At 37.6% G+C, this 21,279-nt stretch overlaps 1 protein-coding gene across 5 annotated transcripts in view; it reads left to right on the top strand.

Moving 5' to 3' along the window:
- The window catches only part of LTN1 (listerin E3 ubiquitin protein ligase 1), a 65,822-nt gene that overhangs the window by 12,549 nt on the left and 31,994 nt on the right, over positions 1-21,279 (top strand). For all 5 annotated transcript variants that reach the window (XM_027101784.1, XM_027101777.1, XM_027101793.1 and 2 more), the window contains 6 exons: positions 13,700-13,873; positions 14,873-15,063; positions 15,796-15,931; positions 16,777-17,586; positions 18,105-18,146; positions 20,688-20,877. In XM_027101784.1, the coding sequence (XP_026957585.1) occupies positions 13,700-13,873; positions 14,873-15,063; positions 15,796-15,931; positions 16,777-17,586; positions 18,105-18,146; positions 20,688-20,877 (1,543 nt within the window). The remainder of the gene's footprint in view (positions 1-13,699; positions 13,874-14,872; positions 15,064-15,795; positions 15,932-16,776; positions 17,587-18,104; positions 18,147-20,687; positions 20,878-21,279) is intronic.

Genomic DNA, 21,279 nt, shown 5'->3' on the forward strand with positions numbered 1-21,279 from the left:
TTCCCCGACCGGGGATCAAACCCAGGCCCCCTGCATTGGGAGCACGGGGTCTTACCCACTGGACCACCAGGGAAGTCCCAGTAGTTTTTTAAAAAGTACTAAGATATTTAAATCCATTACATTCCTGTATGTATATCTGGCCCATGGCTTCTAACTGATGTGTAGTACTCAGAAGTTTGCATACATTCCATTTTACCTGTTCATTCCCCCAGTGGTAGACACCCTGATTGCCTTCAACTCCCTGCTCTCACAAATAAGGCAGCAGTGAGCATCTTCATTCATGTATCCCCAGATCTGTGAGAATTTCTTTTTCTGAAATTCTCTTAATTTCTGAATTGCTGAGTCAAAGAGTATAGGCGTACTTAATTTTCTGAAGTAGTGCCAGATTGCTTACCTGATTGGCTGCATTAGTCTAGGCTCAACTATCAATACATGATGATTACTATATATCCTTATACTGTAGCCAGGGCTGGGCATCATTCAACTTCCTATTTTTCAATAGTCTAATTAGGAGTTCAAATGATACCTTTCTTTAATTTTAATTACTCTGCTAACTAGTGACTTTTAACATCTCTTCATAAGCTTTTTAGATTTTTATGTTTCCTCTGTAAACTATTTATTCATATCTTTCACCCCTTTTTTTCTGTTGGAGTACTCTTTTTCTTATTTTACTGGAGTTCCTTGTATATTTTAAATATTAGTCCTTTTGTCATTGTTAGGCATTGTAAATAATCTCCCATTCTGTCACCTTTCATGTGTCCTCTTTTATAAAGAAATCTTAATTTTGATGTAATCAAAACCACTGATTTTGCCTTATGAAGGCCTTTCTCACTTTTAAACCATAAAAATATTGTTATATTTAATAGTTATATCTTTTTAAACAGCTATATCCTTTTTTAATAGTTATATCTTTCTTAACAGTTATATCTTTTAATCGCTTTAGTTTTATCTTTCATATGAAGTTTTTAATCCATCAGTAACCCACCTTTTTATGTGGTGTTAAGTGGAGATCTATTTACATTTCTTTTCATGTACAGTGAGCCACTTTTCCTAACATCACCTAGTTAAACTGTTCATTCTCTCCCTATTGATTTATGGTCCTGCCATTACGGTATATTAAGTTCCCATATGTTCATGAGTTTTTCTCAAAACTCTATCTTCTGATCTATTAGTCTTTGTTTCTTCTTACACCAGTACCACTGTTAAAATGACGTTATGATATGTCCTAATAATTGCTCAGGGGAGGCACTCTTTTCTTCATCTTCAAGACTAAGTTGTTTTAGAACTTTATTCTTCTGTATAAATTTAAGTAAATTTATTGAATTCCTCAAAAAGAACATCTAACTGGAATTTTGATTGGGGTTCCACTGAATGATTTGGGGAGACTTGCTGTTTTTAGGTTATTGAACCTGATGTTAAAATTATCTCACAATTTATTCAGGTATTTAAAAAATATCCTAGAATATCTTTTTAAACAACTTTTATTAAGGTATGATTTACATACAATAAAATGCAGTCATTTTAAGCTTACAGTTTAAGATTTGACAGATGTATATACTCATCTTCATGTACATACCCACATAACCACTAAAATCAAGAAGTAAAACATCTTTATCACTCAAAAATTGGTTCCTTGTGTCCCTGCAAGTCATCCTCTCCCTTAACCTAGGCAACTATTTATCTACTTTTCTGTCACTTAGAGATTCGATTTGTCTTTTTTAGGTTTTCATATAAATGGAGCCATATATTACTCTGTATCTGGCTTCTTTTCTTTTCTTCTCTTTTCTTTTTTCTTTTCTTTTCTTGCCGTGCTGCACAGCTTGTGGGATTTTAGTTTCCCAACCAGGGATTGAACCTGGGCCCTCGCCAGTGAGAGTGCAGAGTCCTAACCACTGGACCACCAGGGAATTCCCTGTATCTGGCTTTCTTTTGCTCAGTGTAATGTTTTTAAGATTCTTTGTTGTTGCTTGTATCAGTATTTCAAAGTGGTTATACTATTTTACACTCTTAATCAGCAGTGTATGAAATTTTTAGTTCCATATCTTTACTTCAATATTGTCCGTTGTTTTAAGTCATTCTCTTGGGTGTGGCATCGGGGATCGGCAAATTACAGCTCATGGGTCAAAATCTGGCACACCTGACCTGTTTTTTGTTGTTGTTGTTGTGTGTTTTTTTTGTGGTACACGGGCCTCTCACTGTTGTGGCCTCTCCCGTTGCGGAGCACAGGCTCTGGACGCACAGCCTCAGCGGCCATGGCTCACGGGCCCAGCCGCTCCGTGGCATGTGGGATCTTCCCAGACCGGGGCACGAACCCGTGTCCCCTGCATCGGCAGGCGGACTCTCAACCACTGCACCACCAGGGAAGCCCCGTGACCTGTTTTTGTAAATTGTTTTTGTATTGTATGTGGCTGCTTTGTGCTAACATAGCAGAACAAAGTAGTTGCAACACAGTCTGTATGGCTTGCAAAGCTTAAAATATTTGTTTTCTGGCTCTTTAAAGAAAATGTTTGCTGACCTCTGGGGTAGAGACTTTACATTGTGGTTTTAATTTGCATTTCCCTGATGGCTAATGGTATTGAACATCTTTTAATGTGTTTATTGGCCATTTGTATTTCTTCTTCTTTTTTTTTTTTATTTTTATTTGGGCGCACCACTTGGCTTGTGGGACCATAGTTCCCCAACCAGGGATTGAACCAGGGTACCAGCAGTGAAAGTGCTGAGTCCTAATCTCTGGACTGTCAAGGAATTCCCTATCTTCTGTTTTTTTGAGGTGTCTGTTTAACCCTTTTGCTCATTTTTAATTTAATATGTTGTAGTTTTTATATCTAAAATTTCAACTTGGTTTTTGTATTTTCTATTTCTTTGATGAAATTTTCTACTTTTTTAAGACTTCTTTTAAGAGCAGTTTTAGGTTCACAGCGAAATTGAGGAAAAAGTACCAAGATTTCCCATATATCTCCTGCCCCTCACATACATAGCTTCCCCCATTATCAACATCCTCTCACCAGAGTGGTACCTGTGTTTTTTTTTTAAACAATTGACGAACCTATGTTGATACATCATTATCGTCCAGAATCCATAATTTACATTAGGGTTCACTGTTGATGTTGTATATTCTGTAGGTTTGGACAAATGTATAATGACATTTATCTGTTTCCTGTTTTTTCATTCATTGTTAGCATATTTTTCTTTACCTGAGTATAGTTATAATAGCTGCTGTAAAGTACATGTCTGATAATAACATCTGAGATCACATTTTCTTGGCTTTCATATGTTGAGGGATTTTAGATTGTATCCTACACATAAATATTTAGATTGCATCCTAGACGTATATATTTAGATTGTATCTTGGAATGTTATGTTTTGGAGACAGGGTTATTTTATATTGCTCCAAAGGGCGTTGATGTCTTTGTGTTAGTGGGCAATCAACTTGGTTAGACTCAACAAACTCTCATGCCTGCAGCGGGCATGGTTCAAGTGTCAGCTGTAGATTTAGACTGTTTAAACACAGAACGTGGGGGTTCTTTTCTTTGGTTCTCTTCTTTCTGGAGTTCCCTACTACTCTCTTGCCATCTTGGTTACCCTGGGCTCCTTTTCCTGGTTCTTTCAGTTCCTCCAACCAGAGGGATGTCAGGCTTTCTGTTGCAGTTGTAGCTGCCCCAGTGCCTCTGTGGTGGTGACTGCATCCACCTTCAGGGCAAAACTGCACAAAATGGGAACTCAGTATGTGTGATTGCTTACTCCAAGTTATGATACCGGCTCCAAAATGTGTATTTCAGTCTTCAGAGCCCTTGGATAGTTTTTTTGTGTCGGGTTCATAGAGTCTATAGTTGTTCTTTGCAGGAAGATCAATGTATCAGTCTGTCACTACTTGATATTCTTTTGCCTATTTTTAAGTTGGGTTTTTGGTTTTTGTGAGTTATGAATATGCTTTAGTTATTCTGGATACAAGTATTTTGTCAGGTAAAGTATCATGAATGTTTTATTATAGTTTGTGGCTTGCCTTTTCACTTTTTTCCCATGGTTTTTGGAGAGTAGGTATTTTAAAGTCCCAGTTATCAATTTTTTTTTTTTACACTTCATACTTTTCATTTCTTATATAAGGAGTCTTTGCCTACTTGAAGGTTGCAAAGATGTTTTTATATTTTATTCTGGAAGTTTTATATTTTAGGTTTATTTAGAGTTAATTTTTGTGTATGGCATAAAGGTGAGAGTCAGATTTTTTTCACATAGGTATCCATTTCTTGAAAGACTATCAGCTCCTCCTCACCCCACCACCCTGGCACCTTTGGCAAAATTAAGTTGAACATACGAGATTTTAATTTTGGACTCTTACTCCCTTACATTTTATGTCTATCTTTACACCATTACCACACTTTCTTGATTGTTACTGTTTTACGGTAAGTCCTGAAACCCTCCAACTTGGTTCTTCTTTCTCAAAATTATTTAGCCTATATTAGGCCCTTGCCATCCTGGAATAGTATTTTATAATATACTGCATACTGAACATGACTTCATGGTTTCTGTTACTATTGCAAAATGGGGTTCCTTTTTTGATCCCATTTTCTATTTTGTTTCTACTGTGGTATAGGAATGCTATGCTTTTGTGCATTAATTTTGTATCCAGCAACTCTTCTGAGCTCCTGTTATTTCTTTTTTTTTTAATCCTTTTATTATTTACAACAATCTTTTGATAATTTCTGCCAAATTTGTTCTGATATATTCTTATTTTTTTTACATCTTTATTGGAGTATAATTGCTTTACAATGTTGTGTTAGTTTCTGCTTTGTAACAAAGTGAATCAGCTATATGTATACATATATCCCCATATCTCCTCCCTCTTACATCTCCCTCCCTCCCACCCTCCCTCTCCCACCCCTCTACATGGTCACAAAGCACCAAGCTGATCTCCCTATGCTATGCGGCTGCTTCCCACTAGCTAGCTATTTTACGTTTCGTAGTGTATATATGTCCATGCCACTGTCTCACTTTGTCCCAGCTTACCCTTCCCCCTCCCCATATCCTCAAGTCCATTCTCTAGTAGGTCTGTGTCTTTATTCCCATCTTGCCCCTAGGTTCTTCAGAACTTTTTTTTTTTTTTAATATTCCGTATATGTGTGTTAGCATACAGTATTTGTTTTTCTCTTTCTGACTTACTTCACTCTGTATGACACATTCTAGGTCCATCCACCTCACTACAAATAACTCAATTTCGTTTCTTTTTATGGCTGACTAATATCCCATTGTATATATGTGCCACATCTTCTTTATCCATTCATCTGTTGATGGACACTTAGGGTGCTTCCATGTCCTGGCTATTGTAAATAGACCTGCAGTGAACATTGTGGTACATGACTCTTTTTGAATGATGGTTTTCCCAGGGTATATGCCCAGTAGTGACATTGTTGGGTCATATGGTAGTTCTGTTTTTAGTTCTTTAAGGAACTTCCATACTGTTCTCCATAGTGGCTGTATCAATTTACATTCCCACCAACAGTGCAAGAGGGTTCCCTTTTCTCCACACCCTTTCCAGCATTTATTGTTTGTAGACTTTTTGATGATGGCCATTCTGACCGGTGTCAGATGATATCTCATAGTTTGGATTTGCGTTTCTCTAATGATTAATGATGTTGAGCGTTCTTTCATATGTTTCTTGGCAATCTGTATATCTTCTTTGGAGAAATGTCTATTTAGGTCTTCTGCCCATTTTTGGATTGGGTTGTTTGTTTTTTTGATATTGAGCTGCATGAGCTGCTTGTAAATTTTGGAGATTAATCCTTTGTCAGTTGCTTCATTTGCAAATATTTTCTCCGATTCTGAGGGTTGTCTTTTCGTCTTGTTTATGGTTTCCTTTGCTGTGCAAAAGCTTTTAAGTTTCATTTGGTCCCATCTGTTTCTTTTTGTTTTTATTTCCATTTCTCTAGGAGATGGGTCAAAAAGGATCTTGCTGTGATTTATGTCATAGAGTGTTCTGCCTATGTTTTCCTCTAAGAGTTTGATAGTGTCTGGCCTTACATTTAGGTCTTTAATCCATTTTGAGTTTATTTTTGTATATGGTGTTAGGGAGTGTTCTAATTTCATTCTTTAACATGTAGCTGTCCAGTTTTCCCAGCACCACTTATTGAAAAGGCTGTCTTTTCTCCATTGTATATTCTTGCCTCCTTTATCAAAGATGAGGTGACCATATGTGCGTGGGTTTATCTCTGTGCTTTCTATCCTGTTCCATTGATCTATATTTCTGTTTTTGTGCCAGTACCATACTGTCTTGGTTACTGTAGCTTTGTAGTATAGTCTGAAGTCAGGGAGCCTGATTCCTCCAGCTCTGTTTTTCTTTCTCAAGATTGCTTCGCCTACTCAGGGTCTTTTGTGATTCCATACAAAGTGTGAAATTTTTTGTTCTAGTTCTGTGAAAAATGCCAGTGGTAGTTTGATAGGGATTTCATTGAATCTGTAGATTGCTTTGGGTAGTAGAGTCATTTTCACAATGTTGATTCTTCCAATCCAAGAACATGGTACATCTCTCCATCTATTTGTATCATCTTTAATTTCTTTCATCAGTGTCTTATAATTTTCTCCATACAGGTCTTTTGTCTCCCTAGGTAGGTTTATTCCTAGATTTTATTCTTTTTGTTGCAGTGGTAAATGGGAGTGTTTTCTTAATTTCACTTTCAGATTTTTCATCGTTAGTGTATAGAAATGCAAGAGATTTCTTTACATTAATTTTGTACCCTGCTACTTTACGAAATTCATTGATTAGCTCTAGTAGTTTTCTGGTAGCATCCTTAGGATTCTCTATGTACAGTATCAGGTCATCTGCAAATAGTGACAGCTTTGCTTCTTCTTTTCTGATTTGGATTCCTTTTATTTCTTTTTCTTCTCTGATTGCTGTGGCTAAAACTTCCAAAACTATGTTGAATAATAGTGATGAGACTGGGCAACCTTGTCTTGTTCCTGATCTTAGTGGAAATGCTTTCAGTTTTTCACTGTTGAGGACGATGTTAGCTGCGGGTTTGTCATATATGGCCTTTATTATGTTGAGGTTAGCCCCCTCTATGCCTACTTTCTGAAGGGTTTTTATCATAAATGGGTGTTGAATTTTGTTGAAAACTTTCTCTGCATCTATTGAGATGATCATATGGTTTTTCTCCTTCAATTTGTTAATATGGTGTATCACATTGATTGATTTGCGTATATTGAATCCTTGCATTCCTAGGATAAACCCCATTTGATCATGGTGTATGATCCTTTCAATGTGCTGTTGGATTCTGTTTGTTAGTATTTTGTTGAGGATTTTTGCATCTATGTTCATCAGTGACATTGGCCTGTAGTTTTCTTTCTTCATGACAGCTTTGTCTGGTTTTGGTATCAGGGTGATGGTGGCCTTGTAGAACGAATTTGGGAGTGTTCCTCCCTCTGCTGTAATTTGGAAGAGTTTGAGAAGGTTAGGTGTTAGCTCTTCTCTAAATGTTTGATAGAATTTGCCTGTGAAGCCATCTGGTCCTGGACTTTTGTTTGTTGGAAGATTTTTTTTTTTTTTTTTAATTTTTGGCTGTTTTGGGTCTTCATTTCTGTGCAAGGGCTTTCTCCAGTTGTGGCGAGCGGGGGCCACTCTTCATCGCAGTCCGCGGGCCTCTCACTGTCGCAGCCTCTCCTGTTGCGGAGCACAGGCTCCAGACGCGCAGGCTCAGTAGTTGTGGCTCACGGGCCTAGTTGCTCCATGGCATGTGGGATCTTCCCAGACCAGGGCTCAAACCCGTGTCCAAGGCATTGGCAGGCAGATTCTTAACCATTGCACCACTGTTGGAAGATTTTTAATCACTGTTTCAATTTCAGTGCTGGTGATTGGTCTGTTCATATTTTCTATTTCTTCCTGCTTCCGTCTTGGAAGGTTGTGCATTTCTAAGAATTTGTCCATTTCTTCCAGGTTGTCCATTTTATTGGCATAGAGTTGCTTGTAGTAATCTCTCAACCTTTGTGTTTCTGCTGTGTCAGTTACTTCTCCTTTTTCATTTCTAATTCTGTTGATTTGAGTCTTCTCCCTTTTTTTCTTGATGTCTGGCTAATGGTTTATCATTTTCATTTATCTGCTCAAAAAACCAGCTTTTAGTTTTATTGATCTTTGCTATCATTTCCTTCATTTCTTTTTCATTTATATCTGACCTGATCTTTATGATTTCTTTCCTTCTGCTAACTTTTGGGTTTTTTTGTTGTTCTTTCTCTAATTGCTTTAGGTGTAAGGTTAGTTTGTTTATTTGAGATGTTTCTTTTTTTTTAAACTTTATTTATTTATTTATTTATAGCTGTGTTGGGTCTTTGTTGCTATGCACGGGCTTTCTCTAGCTGCGGTGAGTGGGGGCTTCTCTTGAGCGGGGGCTACTCTTCATTGCGGTGCGCGGGCTTCTCACTGTCCTGGCTTCTCTTGTTGCAGAGCACCAGCTCTAGGTGTGCAGGCTCAGTAGTTGTCGCACTTGAGCTTAGTTGCTCTGCAGCATGTGGGATCTTCCCGGACCAGGGCTTGAGCCCGTGTCTCGTCATTGGCAGGCGGATTCTTAACCACTGCACCACCAGGGAAGCCCCTGTTTCTTGTTTCTTAGGTAGGATTGTATTGCTATAAACTTCCTTCTTAGAACTGCTTTTGCTGCATTCCATAGGTTTTGGGTCATCGTGTTTTCATTGTCATTTGTTTCTAGGTATTTTTTGATTTCCTCTTTGATTTCTTCAATGGTCTCTTGGTTATTAAGTAGTGTATTATTTAGCCTCCACGTGTTTGTATTTTTTACAGATTTTTTCCTGTAATTGATATCTAGTCTCATAGCGTTGTTGTCGGAAAAGATACTTGATACAATTTCAATTTTCTTAAATTTACTAAAGCTTGATTTGTGACCCAAGATATGATCTATCCTGGAGAATGTTCCATGAGCACTTGAGAATAATGTGTATTCTGTTGTTTTTGGATGGAATGTCCTATAAATATCAATCAAGTCTATCTTGTTTAATGTATCATTTAAAGCTTGTGTTTCCTTATTTATTTTCATTTTGGATGATCTGTCCATTGGTGAAAGTGGGGTGTTAAAGTCCCCTACTATGATTGTGTTACTGTCCATTTCCCCTTTTATGGCTGTTAGTATTTGCCTTATGTATTGAGGTGCTCCTGTGTTGGGTGCATAAATATTTACAATTGTTATATTTTCCTCTTAGATTGATCCCTTGATCATTATGTAATGTCCCTCTTTGTCTCTTGTAATAGTCTTTGTTTTAAAGTCTATTTTGTCTGATGTGAGAATTGCTACTCCAGCTTTCTTTTGATTTCCATTTGCATGGAATATCTTTTTCCATCCCCTCACTTCCAGTCTGTATGTGTCCCTAGGTCTGAAGTGGGTGAGACCTAGGTCAGATAGCATATATACGGGTCTTGTTTTTGTATCCATTCAGCCAGTCTGTGTCTTTTGGTTGGAGCATTTAATCCACTTACTTTTAAGGTAATTATCGATATGTATGTTCCTATTCCCATTATCTAAATTGTTTTGGGTTTGTTATTGTAGGTCTTTTCCTTCTCTTGTGTTTCTTGCGTAGAGAAGTTCCTTTAGCATTTGTTGTAAAGTTGGTTTGATGGTGCTGAATTCTCTTAGCTTTTGCTTGTCTGTAAAGGTTTTAATTTCTCTGTCAAATCTGAATGAGATCCTTGCTGGGTAGAGTAATCTTGGTTGTAGGTTTTTCTCCTTCATCACTTTAAATATGTCCTGCCGTTCTCTTCTGGCTTGCAGAGTTTCTGCTGAAAGATCAGCTGTTAACCTGATCCCTTGTTTGTTATTTTTCCCTTGCTGCTTTTAATATTTTTTCTTTGTATTTAATTTTTGATAGTTTGATTAATATGTGTCTTGGCATGTTTCTCCTTGGATTTATCCTATATGGGACTCTCTGTGCTTCCTGGACTTGATTAACTATTTCCTTTCCCATATTAGGGAAGTTTTCGACTATAATCTCCTCAAATATTTTCTCAGTCCCTTTCTTTTTCTCTTCTTCTTCTGGGACCCCTATAATTCGAATGTTGGTGTGTTTAATGTTGTCCCAGGGGTCTCTGATACTGTCCTCAATTCTTTTCATTCTTTTTCTTTATTCTGCTCTGCAGTAGTTATTTCCACTGTTTTGTCTTCCAGGTCACTTATCTGTTCTTTTGCCTCAGTTATTCTGCTATTGATCCCTTCTAGAGAATTTTTAATTTCATTTATTGTGTTGTTCATCACTGTTTGTTTGCTCTTTAGTTCTTCTAGATCCTTGTTAAATGTTTCTTGTATTTTCTCCATTGTATTTCCAAGAGTTTTGATCATCTTTACTATCATTATTCTGAATTCTTTTTCTGGTAGACTGCCTATTTCCTCTTCATTTTTTAGGTCTGGTGGGTTTTTGCCTTGTTCCTTCATCTGCTGTGTGTTTCTCTGTCTTCTCACTTTGCTTAACTTACTGTTTTTGGGTTCTCCTTTTTGCAGCCTGCAGGTTTGTAGTTCCCGTTGTTTTTGGTGTCTGTCCCCAGTGGCTAAGGTTGGTTCAGTGGGTTGTGCAGGCTTCCTGGTGGAGGGGACTAGTGCCTGTGTTCTGGTGGATGAGGCTGGATCTTGTCTTTCTGGTGGGCAGCTCCACGTCTGGTGGTGTGTTTTGGGGTGTCAGCGGCCTTATTATGATTTTAGGCAGCCTCTGTGCTAATGGGTGGGGTTATGTTTCTGTCTTGGTAGTTGTTTGGCATAGGGTGTCCAGCACTGCAGCTTTCTGGTCGTTGAGTGGAGCTGGGTCTTGGTGTTGAGATGGAGATCTCTGGGAGATTTTCGCCGTTTGATATTATGTGGAGCTGGGAGGTCTCTTGTGGACCAGTGTCCTGAACTTTGCTCTCCCACCTCAGAGGCACAGGCCTGACGTCTGGCTGGAGCATCAAGAGCCTTTCATCCACACGGCTCAGAATAAAAGGGAGAAGATAAAAGAAAGAAAAAAAGAAGATAAAATAAAGTAAAATAAAATAATTAAAATAAAAAATAATTATTAAAAGAAAATTTAAAGTAATTAAAAAAAAAGGAAAGAAAGAGAGCAACCAAACCAAAAAAAATTCACCAATGATAACAAGCACTAAAAACTATACTTAAAAAAAAAACAAAAACGGACAAACAGAACCCTAGGACAAATGGTAAAGGCAAAACTATACAGACAAAATCACACACAGAAGCATACACATACACACGAAAAGAGAAAAAGGGAAAAAAAAAAAAATATCGTTCCTCCCAAAGTCCACCTCCTCAATTTGGGATGATTCGTTGTCTATTCAGGTATTCCACAGATGCAGGGTACATCAAGTTGATAGTGGAGCTTTAATCCGCTGCTTCTGAGGCTGCTGGGAGAGGTTTCCCTTTCTCTTCTTTGTTTGCACAGCTCCCGGGGCTCAGCTTTGGATTTGGACCCACCTCTGTGTGTAGGTTGCCGGAGGGCGTCTGCTCTTCGCCTCGACAGGACAGGGTTAAAGGAACAGCTGATTCGAGGGCACTGGCTCACTCATGCCGGGGCGGGGGTGGGGGGCGGGAGGGAGGGGCACGAATGCGGGACGAGCCTGCTGCGGCAGAGGCTGGCGTGACATTGCACCAGCCTGAGGCGCTGTGCGTTCTCCCGGGTAAGTTGTCCCTGGATCACGGGACCCTGGTAGTGGTGGGCTGCACAGGCTCCTGCGGTGTGGGGAGTGACCTGTGCTCGCACAGAGGCTTCTTGGTGTCAGCAGCAGCAGCCTTAGCGTCTCATGCCCGTCTCTGGGGTCCGTGCTGATAGCCGCGGCTCGCGCCCGTCTCTGGAGCTCGTTTAAGCAGCGCTCTTAATTGCTTCTCCTCGCGCACCAGGAAACAAAGAGGCAAGAAAAAGTCTCTTGCCTCTTCGGCAGGTCCAGACTTTTTCCCGGACTCCCTCCTGGCTAGCTGTGGTGCACTAACCCCTTCAGGCTGTGTTCATGCCGCCAACCCCAGTCCTCTCCCTGCGGATCTAAGCTCCGAAGCCCGAGCCTCAGCTCCCAGCCCCGCCCACCCCGGCGGGTGAGCAGACAAGCCTCTCCGGCTGGTGCGTGCCGGTCGGTACCGATCCTCCGTGCGGGAATCTCCCCGCTTTGCCCTCTGCACCCCTGTGGCTGCGCTCTCTTCCGTGGCTCCGAAGCTTCCCCCTCCGCCACCCACAGTCTCTGCCTGCGAAGGGGCTTCCTAGTGTGTGGAAACCTTTCCTCCTTCACGGCTCCCTCCCACTGGTGCAGGTCCCGTCCCTATTCTTTTGTCTTTGCTTTTTCTTTTTTCTTTTGCCCTACCCAGGTACGTGGGGAGTTTCTTGCCTTTTGGGAGGTCTGAGGTCTTCTGCCAGCGTTCAGTAGGTGTTCTGTAGGAGTTGTTCCACATGCAGATGTATTTCTGATGTATCTGTGGGGAGGAAGGTGATCTCCATGTCTTACTCCTCCGCCATCTTGAAGCTCCTCTTCCTCCTGTTCTTATTATTTGTCTTTAGCTTTCCTTTTCCTAAATTTTAAAAAAAAATACTAATTAATTTATATTTTGGCTGCTTTTGGTCTTCATTGCTGGGCGTGGGCTTTCTCTAGTTGCTGCGAGCGGGGGCTATTCTTCATTGAAGTGCGCGGGCTTCTCATTCCAGTGGCTTCTCTTGTTGCGGAACATGGGCTCTAGGCACGCAGGCTTCACTAGTTGTGGTGTGCAGGCTCAGTAGTCATGGCTCACAGGCTCTAGAGCGCAGGCTCAGTAGTTGTGGTGCACGGGCTTGGTTGCTCCATGGCATGTGGGATCTTCCCAGACCAGGGCTCGAACCCATGTCCCCTGCATTGGCAGGCAGATTCTTAACCACTGTGCCACCAGGGAAGTCCTGTCTTTAGATTTTTTGGAATATTTTTTATAGCCTTTTATTTTGCTATGATTATAAACAGTAATTTGGGTTACTTTCTAGTTTCTTTTTTTCCCCTTTTCTCTGTATTAATTAGGTTCTCAGTACCACGTTGAATAGAAGTGGTGGTAGCGGGCTTCCTTTTCTTGTTTCTTACTTTAATGGAAATAGTTGTAAACTCTTAATGTTGAGTATGACGCTGTTAAACTATGAATTGTGCTCTTATTTATTTGTGTATTTATTTTTAGTTTAGGAATTGTGCTTGGTTCTTTTTCAGACCTGCTGTGATCGTTTTCTAAGATCGTTTTCTGTTCAAATTTCTTTAAACTTTTGTTTCTTTAAATATAATAAACATTGTTGATATGGAACTTGTAACTGATAGATAATTATAAGATTTAAAGCCTCAGGTCTCTGTGTTATCTTTTGTTTCTGCATAGTGGCTCATGGTGTCTTATTTTTTGTTTGGCTGTATTTAACTTTGTGCTGACTAGTATATTCATAGGGGTAATTTGAGCCCCCAGATGAAGGCTTCTTACACTAGAGAGGATTTGTATTTGCTTGAGCCAAAGAAATAGAAAGTTGAATTCTTTCTGCCTTCACTTTTGGCTTGGTAATTCCTAATGTCTTTTAAGCTCTGTGGTGTTCTTCAGATTTTTAAAAAGTATTTTTTCTAGCCCCTTTAGTTTTATTAATGGAAGGGTTAGTATGAATAGCCTACCTGCCATTACCATAAATAAAATTTTATCATACCTTGACTAGGCTTTAGTTTAATTCAGCTTTCCATTTTTTCTTTCAGATCCGCTCAGCCTATTTTGAGTTAGTTTCTGCTTTGTGCCAGCGTACTCCACAGTTGATGAAAGATGAAGCATCCAAAGTGAGCCCATCTGTCCTTCTTAGCATTGATGACAGTGACCCCATTGTATGCCCTGCTCTCTGGGAAGCTGTGCTTTACACACTTACAACTATTGAGGTAGGTTAAAGAGGTACATTTAGTACAGCTGGGAATATTTGTCTTCTTAGTTGTATTTTAGAAGCCTTAGATACCATGTGAGAGAGCCTATCAGATTGTAATATTTAAAACTTGCTAGAAAAATGCTTTCCTGGGAATAAAATATTTAATCCAAAGCTTTGTATAAATCTTAAACTGACTATAAAATGGTATAGCATTTTTATTTTACTTTCAGTTTAGTCAATATCAATATCCTTTAAAACTTATATGGCCCAATGAAATCAACATATCTGAATATTATATTTAAGATTAAATATTGCTGTCCCTTTTAGAAAGCAGGTTTTTTTTGTTTGTTTGTTTAGAAAGCAGCTTTTATAGAAGTCTTTTCAGTTAAATATTACTTCTTTTTTGGCTGCCTCAGACCTTAGTTGCAGCACGTGGGATCTTCATTGAGTCATGCAGGATCTTTCATTGCTATGTGCGGGCTTCTCTCTAGTTATGTCGTGCGGGTTGTTTTCTCTTCTCTAGTTGCGGTGCGCAGGCTTCAGGGCACGTGGGCTCTGTAGTTGTGGCACACGGATTCCAGTGTGTGCAAGCTCTGTAGTTTGCTGCACACAGGCTCTCTAGTTGAGGTGTGCGAGCTCAGTAGTTGTGGCGTGCGGACTTAGTTGCCCCGCAGTATGTGTGATCTTAGTTCCCTGACCAGGGATCACACCCACGTCCCCTGCATTGTAAGGTGGATTCTTTACCACTGGACCACCAGGGAAGTCCCTAAATAGTTATTTCTGATCAATATTGTCCTGGAAGTATGTTGTATACACAATTACTAAATGTAATAAATTTCTTATAATTTCAGACTTTTAGTTTTTAATGGTGGTGAGAGATTTTGACCCTCTTTAGTTAGAATACTTGATTTTTATTTTTGAGAGTCTATATGTCTTCTCTCTTAATTGGGAAATGTATGTTTATGATCTCTAATTATTATTATAATCTTTTTTTTTTTTTTTTTTTTTTGGGAAGGACTGTTGGCTTCATGTAAATGCAAAAAAAAGTGTGTTTCCCAAGCTGTCAGCTATGGTTCGTGAAGGAGGTCGGGGTCTGGCTGCTGTCATATATCCTTATCTTCTGCCATTTATCAGCAAACTCCCTCAGTCTATTACAGATCCAAAGTTGGATTTCTTCAAAAATTTTCTCACCTCCCTAGTTGCAGGGTAAGGAATTTAAATTCTTGACCTTTAAAGCAAAATAGATTTTTTCTTATTTTCATAAATGGGCAGAACGACATACTTGTTATTATCATATGTAAATTTCCCCAAATTGTTTTGCTGTTCATTAAACACTTTTAAAGTTTTCAGAGAATTACAATTGGAATTCTTTTTTTGGGTACTTTCAACACTTCAGTGGTAGTATGCAGCAGAAAGTGAGATAAATTATGGCAAGGCCCTTAGGTGGAAATAGGCTCTTTTTCAATGACCCATTTTTTGGTATGTTGATAAATACAAATGCCCAAGTGCAGAAAATGAACCAGTGAACTTTTCCATTAACTTAAATATAATAGCTGTTTAAAGTCACACTTAAAACGTCATTTCAGCGTATTTGTTGAACTTAGTAAAAGATACCCAGTTTTATTAATGATTAAAATTTTTTTTTCCACTACAGTATTATCTTTATTTGGTTAAGTCCTCTCTTTGAAATTTGCACATGAATTGGTCCATGAATAGAAAATAAATATGTTATCTTTTGTTGATACATTTTTGAAGATATGCTATTTTTCATAGTTCTTCAAGTTTATATTCTAATCGGGCTGTATTTTGGTTGTTCTTAGTTTTTCATTGAAGAAATTATTTTTAGAAATTCTTTTTCATGCCTTTATTTTGGTATTTTTGTATTGCTTATTTTCTTTTTCATGAAGGAATAAGCCACAGGTATTTATTATTTCTTAGGCTATCAACAGAAAGAACCAAAACCAGCTTTTCAGAGTGCTCAGCAGTAATATCTGCTTTTTTTGAATGCTTACGTTTTATAATGCAGCAAAACTTAGGTGAGGAAGAGATAGAAGAGATGCTCGTCAATGATCAGGTATTTATAATGTAAAAATCATCAGTGCCTTTGCACACTAACTATAAAGAATCAAGCTCATTGTGTCTTGTTGCCATTTTTATTAATTAGCCTTCCTTGTAAAGATTTCATTTTTATGATTTACAAATTAGGTAATGTGTATTGCTGACCAATAAGCGAAAATTTCTGTATTGTTAGTTGTTATCATGATACCATAATGCCTAAGTACTTGTCACTCTCTGGTTCTACAAACTCTGTTTTAGAGAGTCGCAATGCAAAACAATTTAGAAGATGCAATTTTCAACATTTTGTATTTTAGTTTATATTATAATCATTTTGTTCCTTCTAAAATATGTAGTACATTTATCCTTTTGTGAGCAATTGTGCTTGGCTTTTAGAACTAGTGATGAGAGCGGGTCCTGGAATATGGTTCCTTATGGTAGGAAATTAATATGATTACATAAGCCTAGATCCTAGTTGATGTCTCAGATAGTTAATTTCTCTTATCTTTGTAATTTAAGAGAAAGCATTCTGAATTCTGTGGGTCCTATATGTCTTTCATATTGGTTTAGAAAAAAGCAAAACACTTTGAATAAGTTCAGAAGATCCAAAGAGTTGATGACCAATGATCTTCGTCAATTATATCATAAAAAAGAAGTAATTCGGGGAGATACAGTGAAATCGTTAGGCTCTCTGAATGATATGGAGATGATTTTCAGGTTCAAATTAACTCTTTTCATAGTTCTGGGAAAAAATTCATGTTTTTCAGTTATTAAATATGAAAATTTATAATGTTTTACAAATACCTTGTTTAAATTTCATTTTCCCTGACAACTGAACTTTAATATGTCTACCTTCTCTTTTAGTTGATTCCTTTTATTGATGCAGTTCTCAAAGACCCAAGATTGCAAGATGAGCAGCTATTTAACCATTTGGCAGAAACTTTAAGTTCATGGGAAGCCAAAGCAGATTTGGATAAAGATGATAAAACAGCTTACAGTTTGGAGAAAGTGCTACTGAATTTCTGGGAAAGACTGTCAGAGATCTGTGTTGAGAAAATCAATGAGCCTGAAACCGATGTTAAGTCAGTTTTGGGTGTTTCTAACCTATTACAGGTCCTTCAGAAGCCAAAGAGCTCCTTGAAATTAAATAAAAAAAACGTTGGTAAGGTTAGATTTGCTGATGAGATGCCTGAAAGTAATAAAGAGAATGAGAAATATGTCTCCTCAGAAGGAGAGAATAGTGGAGGCTCTGAATTAATGGCTGAACCTTCTCTCACTCACAGTTGCTCAGACCTTATATCACCCCTAAGGAAAAAACCTTTGGAAGACTTAGTCTGTAAACTAGCAGAAATGAGTGTTAATTATGTCAATGAACAAAAGTCAGAGCAACATCTACGGTTTCTTTCCACTCTGCTCAACTCCTTCTCTTCAAGCCAAGTATTTAAAGTGCTGTTAGGTGATGAAAAACAGAGTATTGTCAAAGCCAAACCTCTTGAAATAGCCAAACTGGCACAAAAAAATCCCGCGATACAGTTTTTATACCAGAAAGTAATAGGTTGGCTAAATGAAGATCAAAGGAAGGATGCTAGTTTCTTGGTGGACATTTTGTACAGTGCCCTTTGTTGCTGTGATAGTCATATGGAAAGAAAAGCTGTCTTGGATGATCTAATTGAGGTATTACTGTTCTGTATCTTTTTATTTTCATTTATTCATTCATTCATGCATGCCTGCATGCAGGGTCTTTCTTCCCCGACCAGGGATCAAACCCGTGCCCCCTACAGTGGAAGCATGGAGCCCTAACCACTGGATCACCAGGGAGTTCCCTGTATCTTTTTAAACTATAATGGTTTACACTGGCACACTGATTATGGATGAGTAGAACGAGACCTGTATGGGAGTTATTTGGGGACTGTTTCTTAACTATGAATGTCAGTTTAAAGACAATATATTCTTGATTGGGATTGGGAAGTATGTGAGACTTCTGGGTAGCTGTTCAGTAAGAGTAAATATGTTAAGATGACAAAAGCTTGGTAATAAAAGGGTAAGTTCTTTCAGTCCATACTTTTTAAAGCTGGACTTGCTAAAAAAATGTTTTAGTTTTGTAGTGGTTCCATGGTCACTTCATTTACTTATAAAAAATTTTACCAGTTACTGTTTTTTCTAGCAGATTGTTTCTCTTTTTCTTCTTTTAGGTGGATCTGAAATGGAATTCTATTCTTCAGGTCATTGAAAAGGTATCTTAGAGATTTTTCTCTTTTTTTTTTTGTATTTATAGGTATACAAAAATTAAACCACAGCTATATTCACATAATGGTATGTGATTAGGTGTCTCTGTTAGAGAACTTCCTTATTATTGTAACTTTCTTCTCATAATTTGAGAAGCCATGGTGTTCACCTTTCTATAGTATTATTTTTCTGGTTAGGAGTATCAGGGAAGAATGAACAGGTTCTGGAAGATCCAGCGTCTCTTCCCTAGTGGGTAACAGAGGAAGAGTTACGCATTTATCTTAGTTTATCTTTTAAAATAAGGTTTCTGCTGTTATCCTAGTTATTTTTTCTTCTGTAGAAATGGATTGAATGGTTCTAGCTTTGAGTAGAACGCATCAGGAAATTAAGTTTGTTTTACCCTGGAATACTATACAGGCAAACTAAAGTCTTCCCACCTTTATTTAATTGCCATTTGACTAAGTACGAAAATTAGTGATGAAAATAATACAAAGAAATCAAGAAACATAATTCAGAAAAATTTTTAAATGGCTTAAGTATTCTTTCCTAATGAAGATGTAAATGATATAATGTAACACTTTTCCAACCATAGAAATGTTATGGCTAGCTGCCTAAAAGTCTTCCTTTTCTTAAATTTTTTTCATTATTTTAAAATTTTACTTACCTAACTCTAATTTACAAGTTTCTTTTTTTCTGTCTTTTTAAATTATGTTGAAAAAAACAATAATTTGCCAGAGTAACCATTTCTAAGCGTATAGTAGTGTTGTTTATTCACATTATTGGTCAACCAATCTCCAGAACTTTTTCACCTTGTAAAATAGAAACTATACCCATTAAACAATAACTCCCTATTTCCCCCAATAGTTTATTTTTACAAAATAAATACAGAGTATTAATTTACTCTTTTTCAATGGGAAATATAACTTATTGGCACACCATTTTGAATTACTTTATTCAGTACCTCCTCTCCCTATAGGCAGGCTACGTGAAAAGCCAGATTATGAGAAAGCTGCTTGATAAGTCTAGAATCAGAGCAAAAGTATATAGTTAATAATTTGATAAGATAAAGATGGATATATCCATTTCCAACTTAGGAATGTACCTGCCAGGTTCAGGTACATCTGTAGTTCAGGTACATCTGTTTGGAAGACTCTTCCTGGGCAGTGTTTGGAAGTTCATAGCCAGTGTTTGCTTCCTGTACTTCTGTGACTAACTAGTCTCCCTAACCCCTGTTAGATTCTTTCTGTGGATATGTTAAAACATTGAGAAGTTGGACTTCATGTCTTATTAACCTGAGAGACATTTTATTCAGAAGTTTGCTTTTTGGATTCTGTAGGATTCTATAAAATAGATTGGTTTTATTTGGTAAGCTATCGTAGGAAAGCCAATATTATAGCCATCTAAGTTCTAGTTTTTCTTGTTTTTATGCAACATCATACTTTATGAGCAGAGTCCTAAAGTCAGCTTCCTTAAAAACAAACCTGACTTTTGTAACCAGAAAGAACCTTAGAGATTTTCTAAGTTAACCTTCATTTTTCAAATTAGGAAATAGGCCCAGGTTGGTTAAGAGCTTTGGTTAAGAGCTTTGTCTAAGGTCATAAAGCCAGAATAGTGGTAAAGCTTGGACTAAAATAGAAGCTCTCATTACCTACAATTTTTTAAATAAGGAGATAAAACAGTTTTGGGGGCACTACCCAATCTGCACTTGGATTTTTTTTTTTTTTTTCCAGATTGCTTTGAAATGAGCCAAGTTGCAAATTCCTTTCTTCTCAGCCCTTAAACCAAAAGAAGCTCTGGGAACATGGATCACCATGCTTTTGGGGGTGGATTTACAGTTTTTTCCTTGCTTCCCCACCCCACGAAAATAAACCAGTTGCTGTCAGCTATCTACCCCAGTAACTATTTCAGAAAATTTGGGCAAATGATAAGTCCCATTGTTCATATTGAAGTAATTTACCACTATTATATGTTAATTGTTCTTTAGCAAAATTAATGAACAAAAATTTAATATTTGTAGAGCATTTTAAAATCTGTCTTTAAAGTTCATTCATTATTCATTGAATATATCTGCAGTGTTGATAGCAGGTATCAAAGAAGTTTAAGACAGTCTCTGCTCTCAAGGAACTTACAGTTTCATTGGAAATAACACATACACAGATGAAACATTATAAATAATAATACAACCTAGTGAGTGCTCTAGAGATTCAGAGAAAAGCAGTGATGAGTATGGGCTGGCATGGATGGGGGAGACTTCACAAAGCAGGTGGGATTTATACTAAATCTCAAATAATGGATGTGATTTTCATAAATAAAGAAGAAGGGGAATATTTATGGTTGGGAAGATAGAATGAACAAAGCATGGAAGCATACATAAGCAAGGCTTAGTGGGGAATAGGGAAGATACCAGCCTTCTTAGAACTTGAGGAGGAGGCATGGGGGACGATGTTGAGGCCATGATGATGAAAGGAGGTAATATGGTACAAGTAATATTTTGGCAAGTCTACTTTTTGATCTTGCTTCTAATCTTTGCTTTAATTTTATGGTTTTAGGCATGTTCTAGTTCAGATAAACATGCTTTAGTAACTCCTTGGCTAAAAGGAGATATCCTTGGCGAGAAATTGGTAACCTTGGCAGATCATCTTTGTAATAAGGACTTGGAATCCACAGTATCTTCTGAATCTTACTTCTCAGAAAGATGGTCTCTTTTAAGCTTGGTATTATCCCAACATGTTAAAAATGGTAGGTAAAAATATGGCTTTTGTTTTTTAGTAGGGAGGGAGTAGTTTTTTCACCTTTTGGGAGGATTCCATGCTGCTCAGTTTGCATAATATTAGTTGAGAATAACAAGATTTAGTTCACTCAAATATCTGAATTTTGTAAGCACCCTAAATGTTTATAAATCTCTGTAACATGACTTGGAAGATATTTAATACTTTTAGTTTTATATTTTAAAGGGTTTTGAATTTAGCCATTCACTCTAATTTTGTCTAGCATTGCTTTTTTACTTAATTTAAAATAGCTTTTTTTAATGTGAGGGCTTTTATGTGTGGGGAACAGATTGATTTGTTGATGTGATTTTCTTTTATATAAAACATAAACAACTTTTTAAAAAAAAAAAACAACACATGGCGAGACCAAGAT

This window comes from Aethalodelphis obliquidens, unplaced genomic scaffold (genome assembly GCF_003676395.1).
Source record: "Aethalodelphis obliquidens isolate GAN/ISIS:26980383/991018 unplaced genomic scaffold, ASM367639v1 scaffold1, whole genome shotgun sequence".
NCBI classification, from domain to species: domain Eukaryota; kingdom Metazoa; phylum Chordata; class Mammalia; order Artiodactyla; family Delphinidae; genus Aethalodelphis; species Aethalodelphis obliquidens.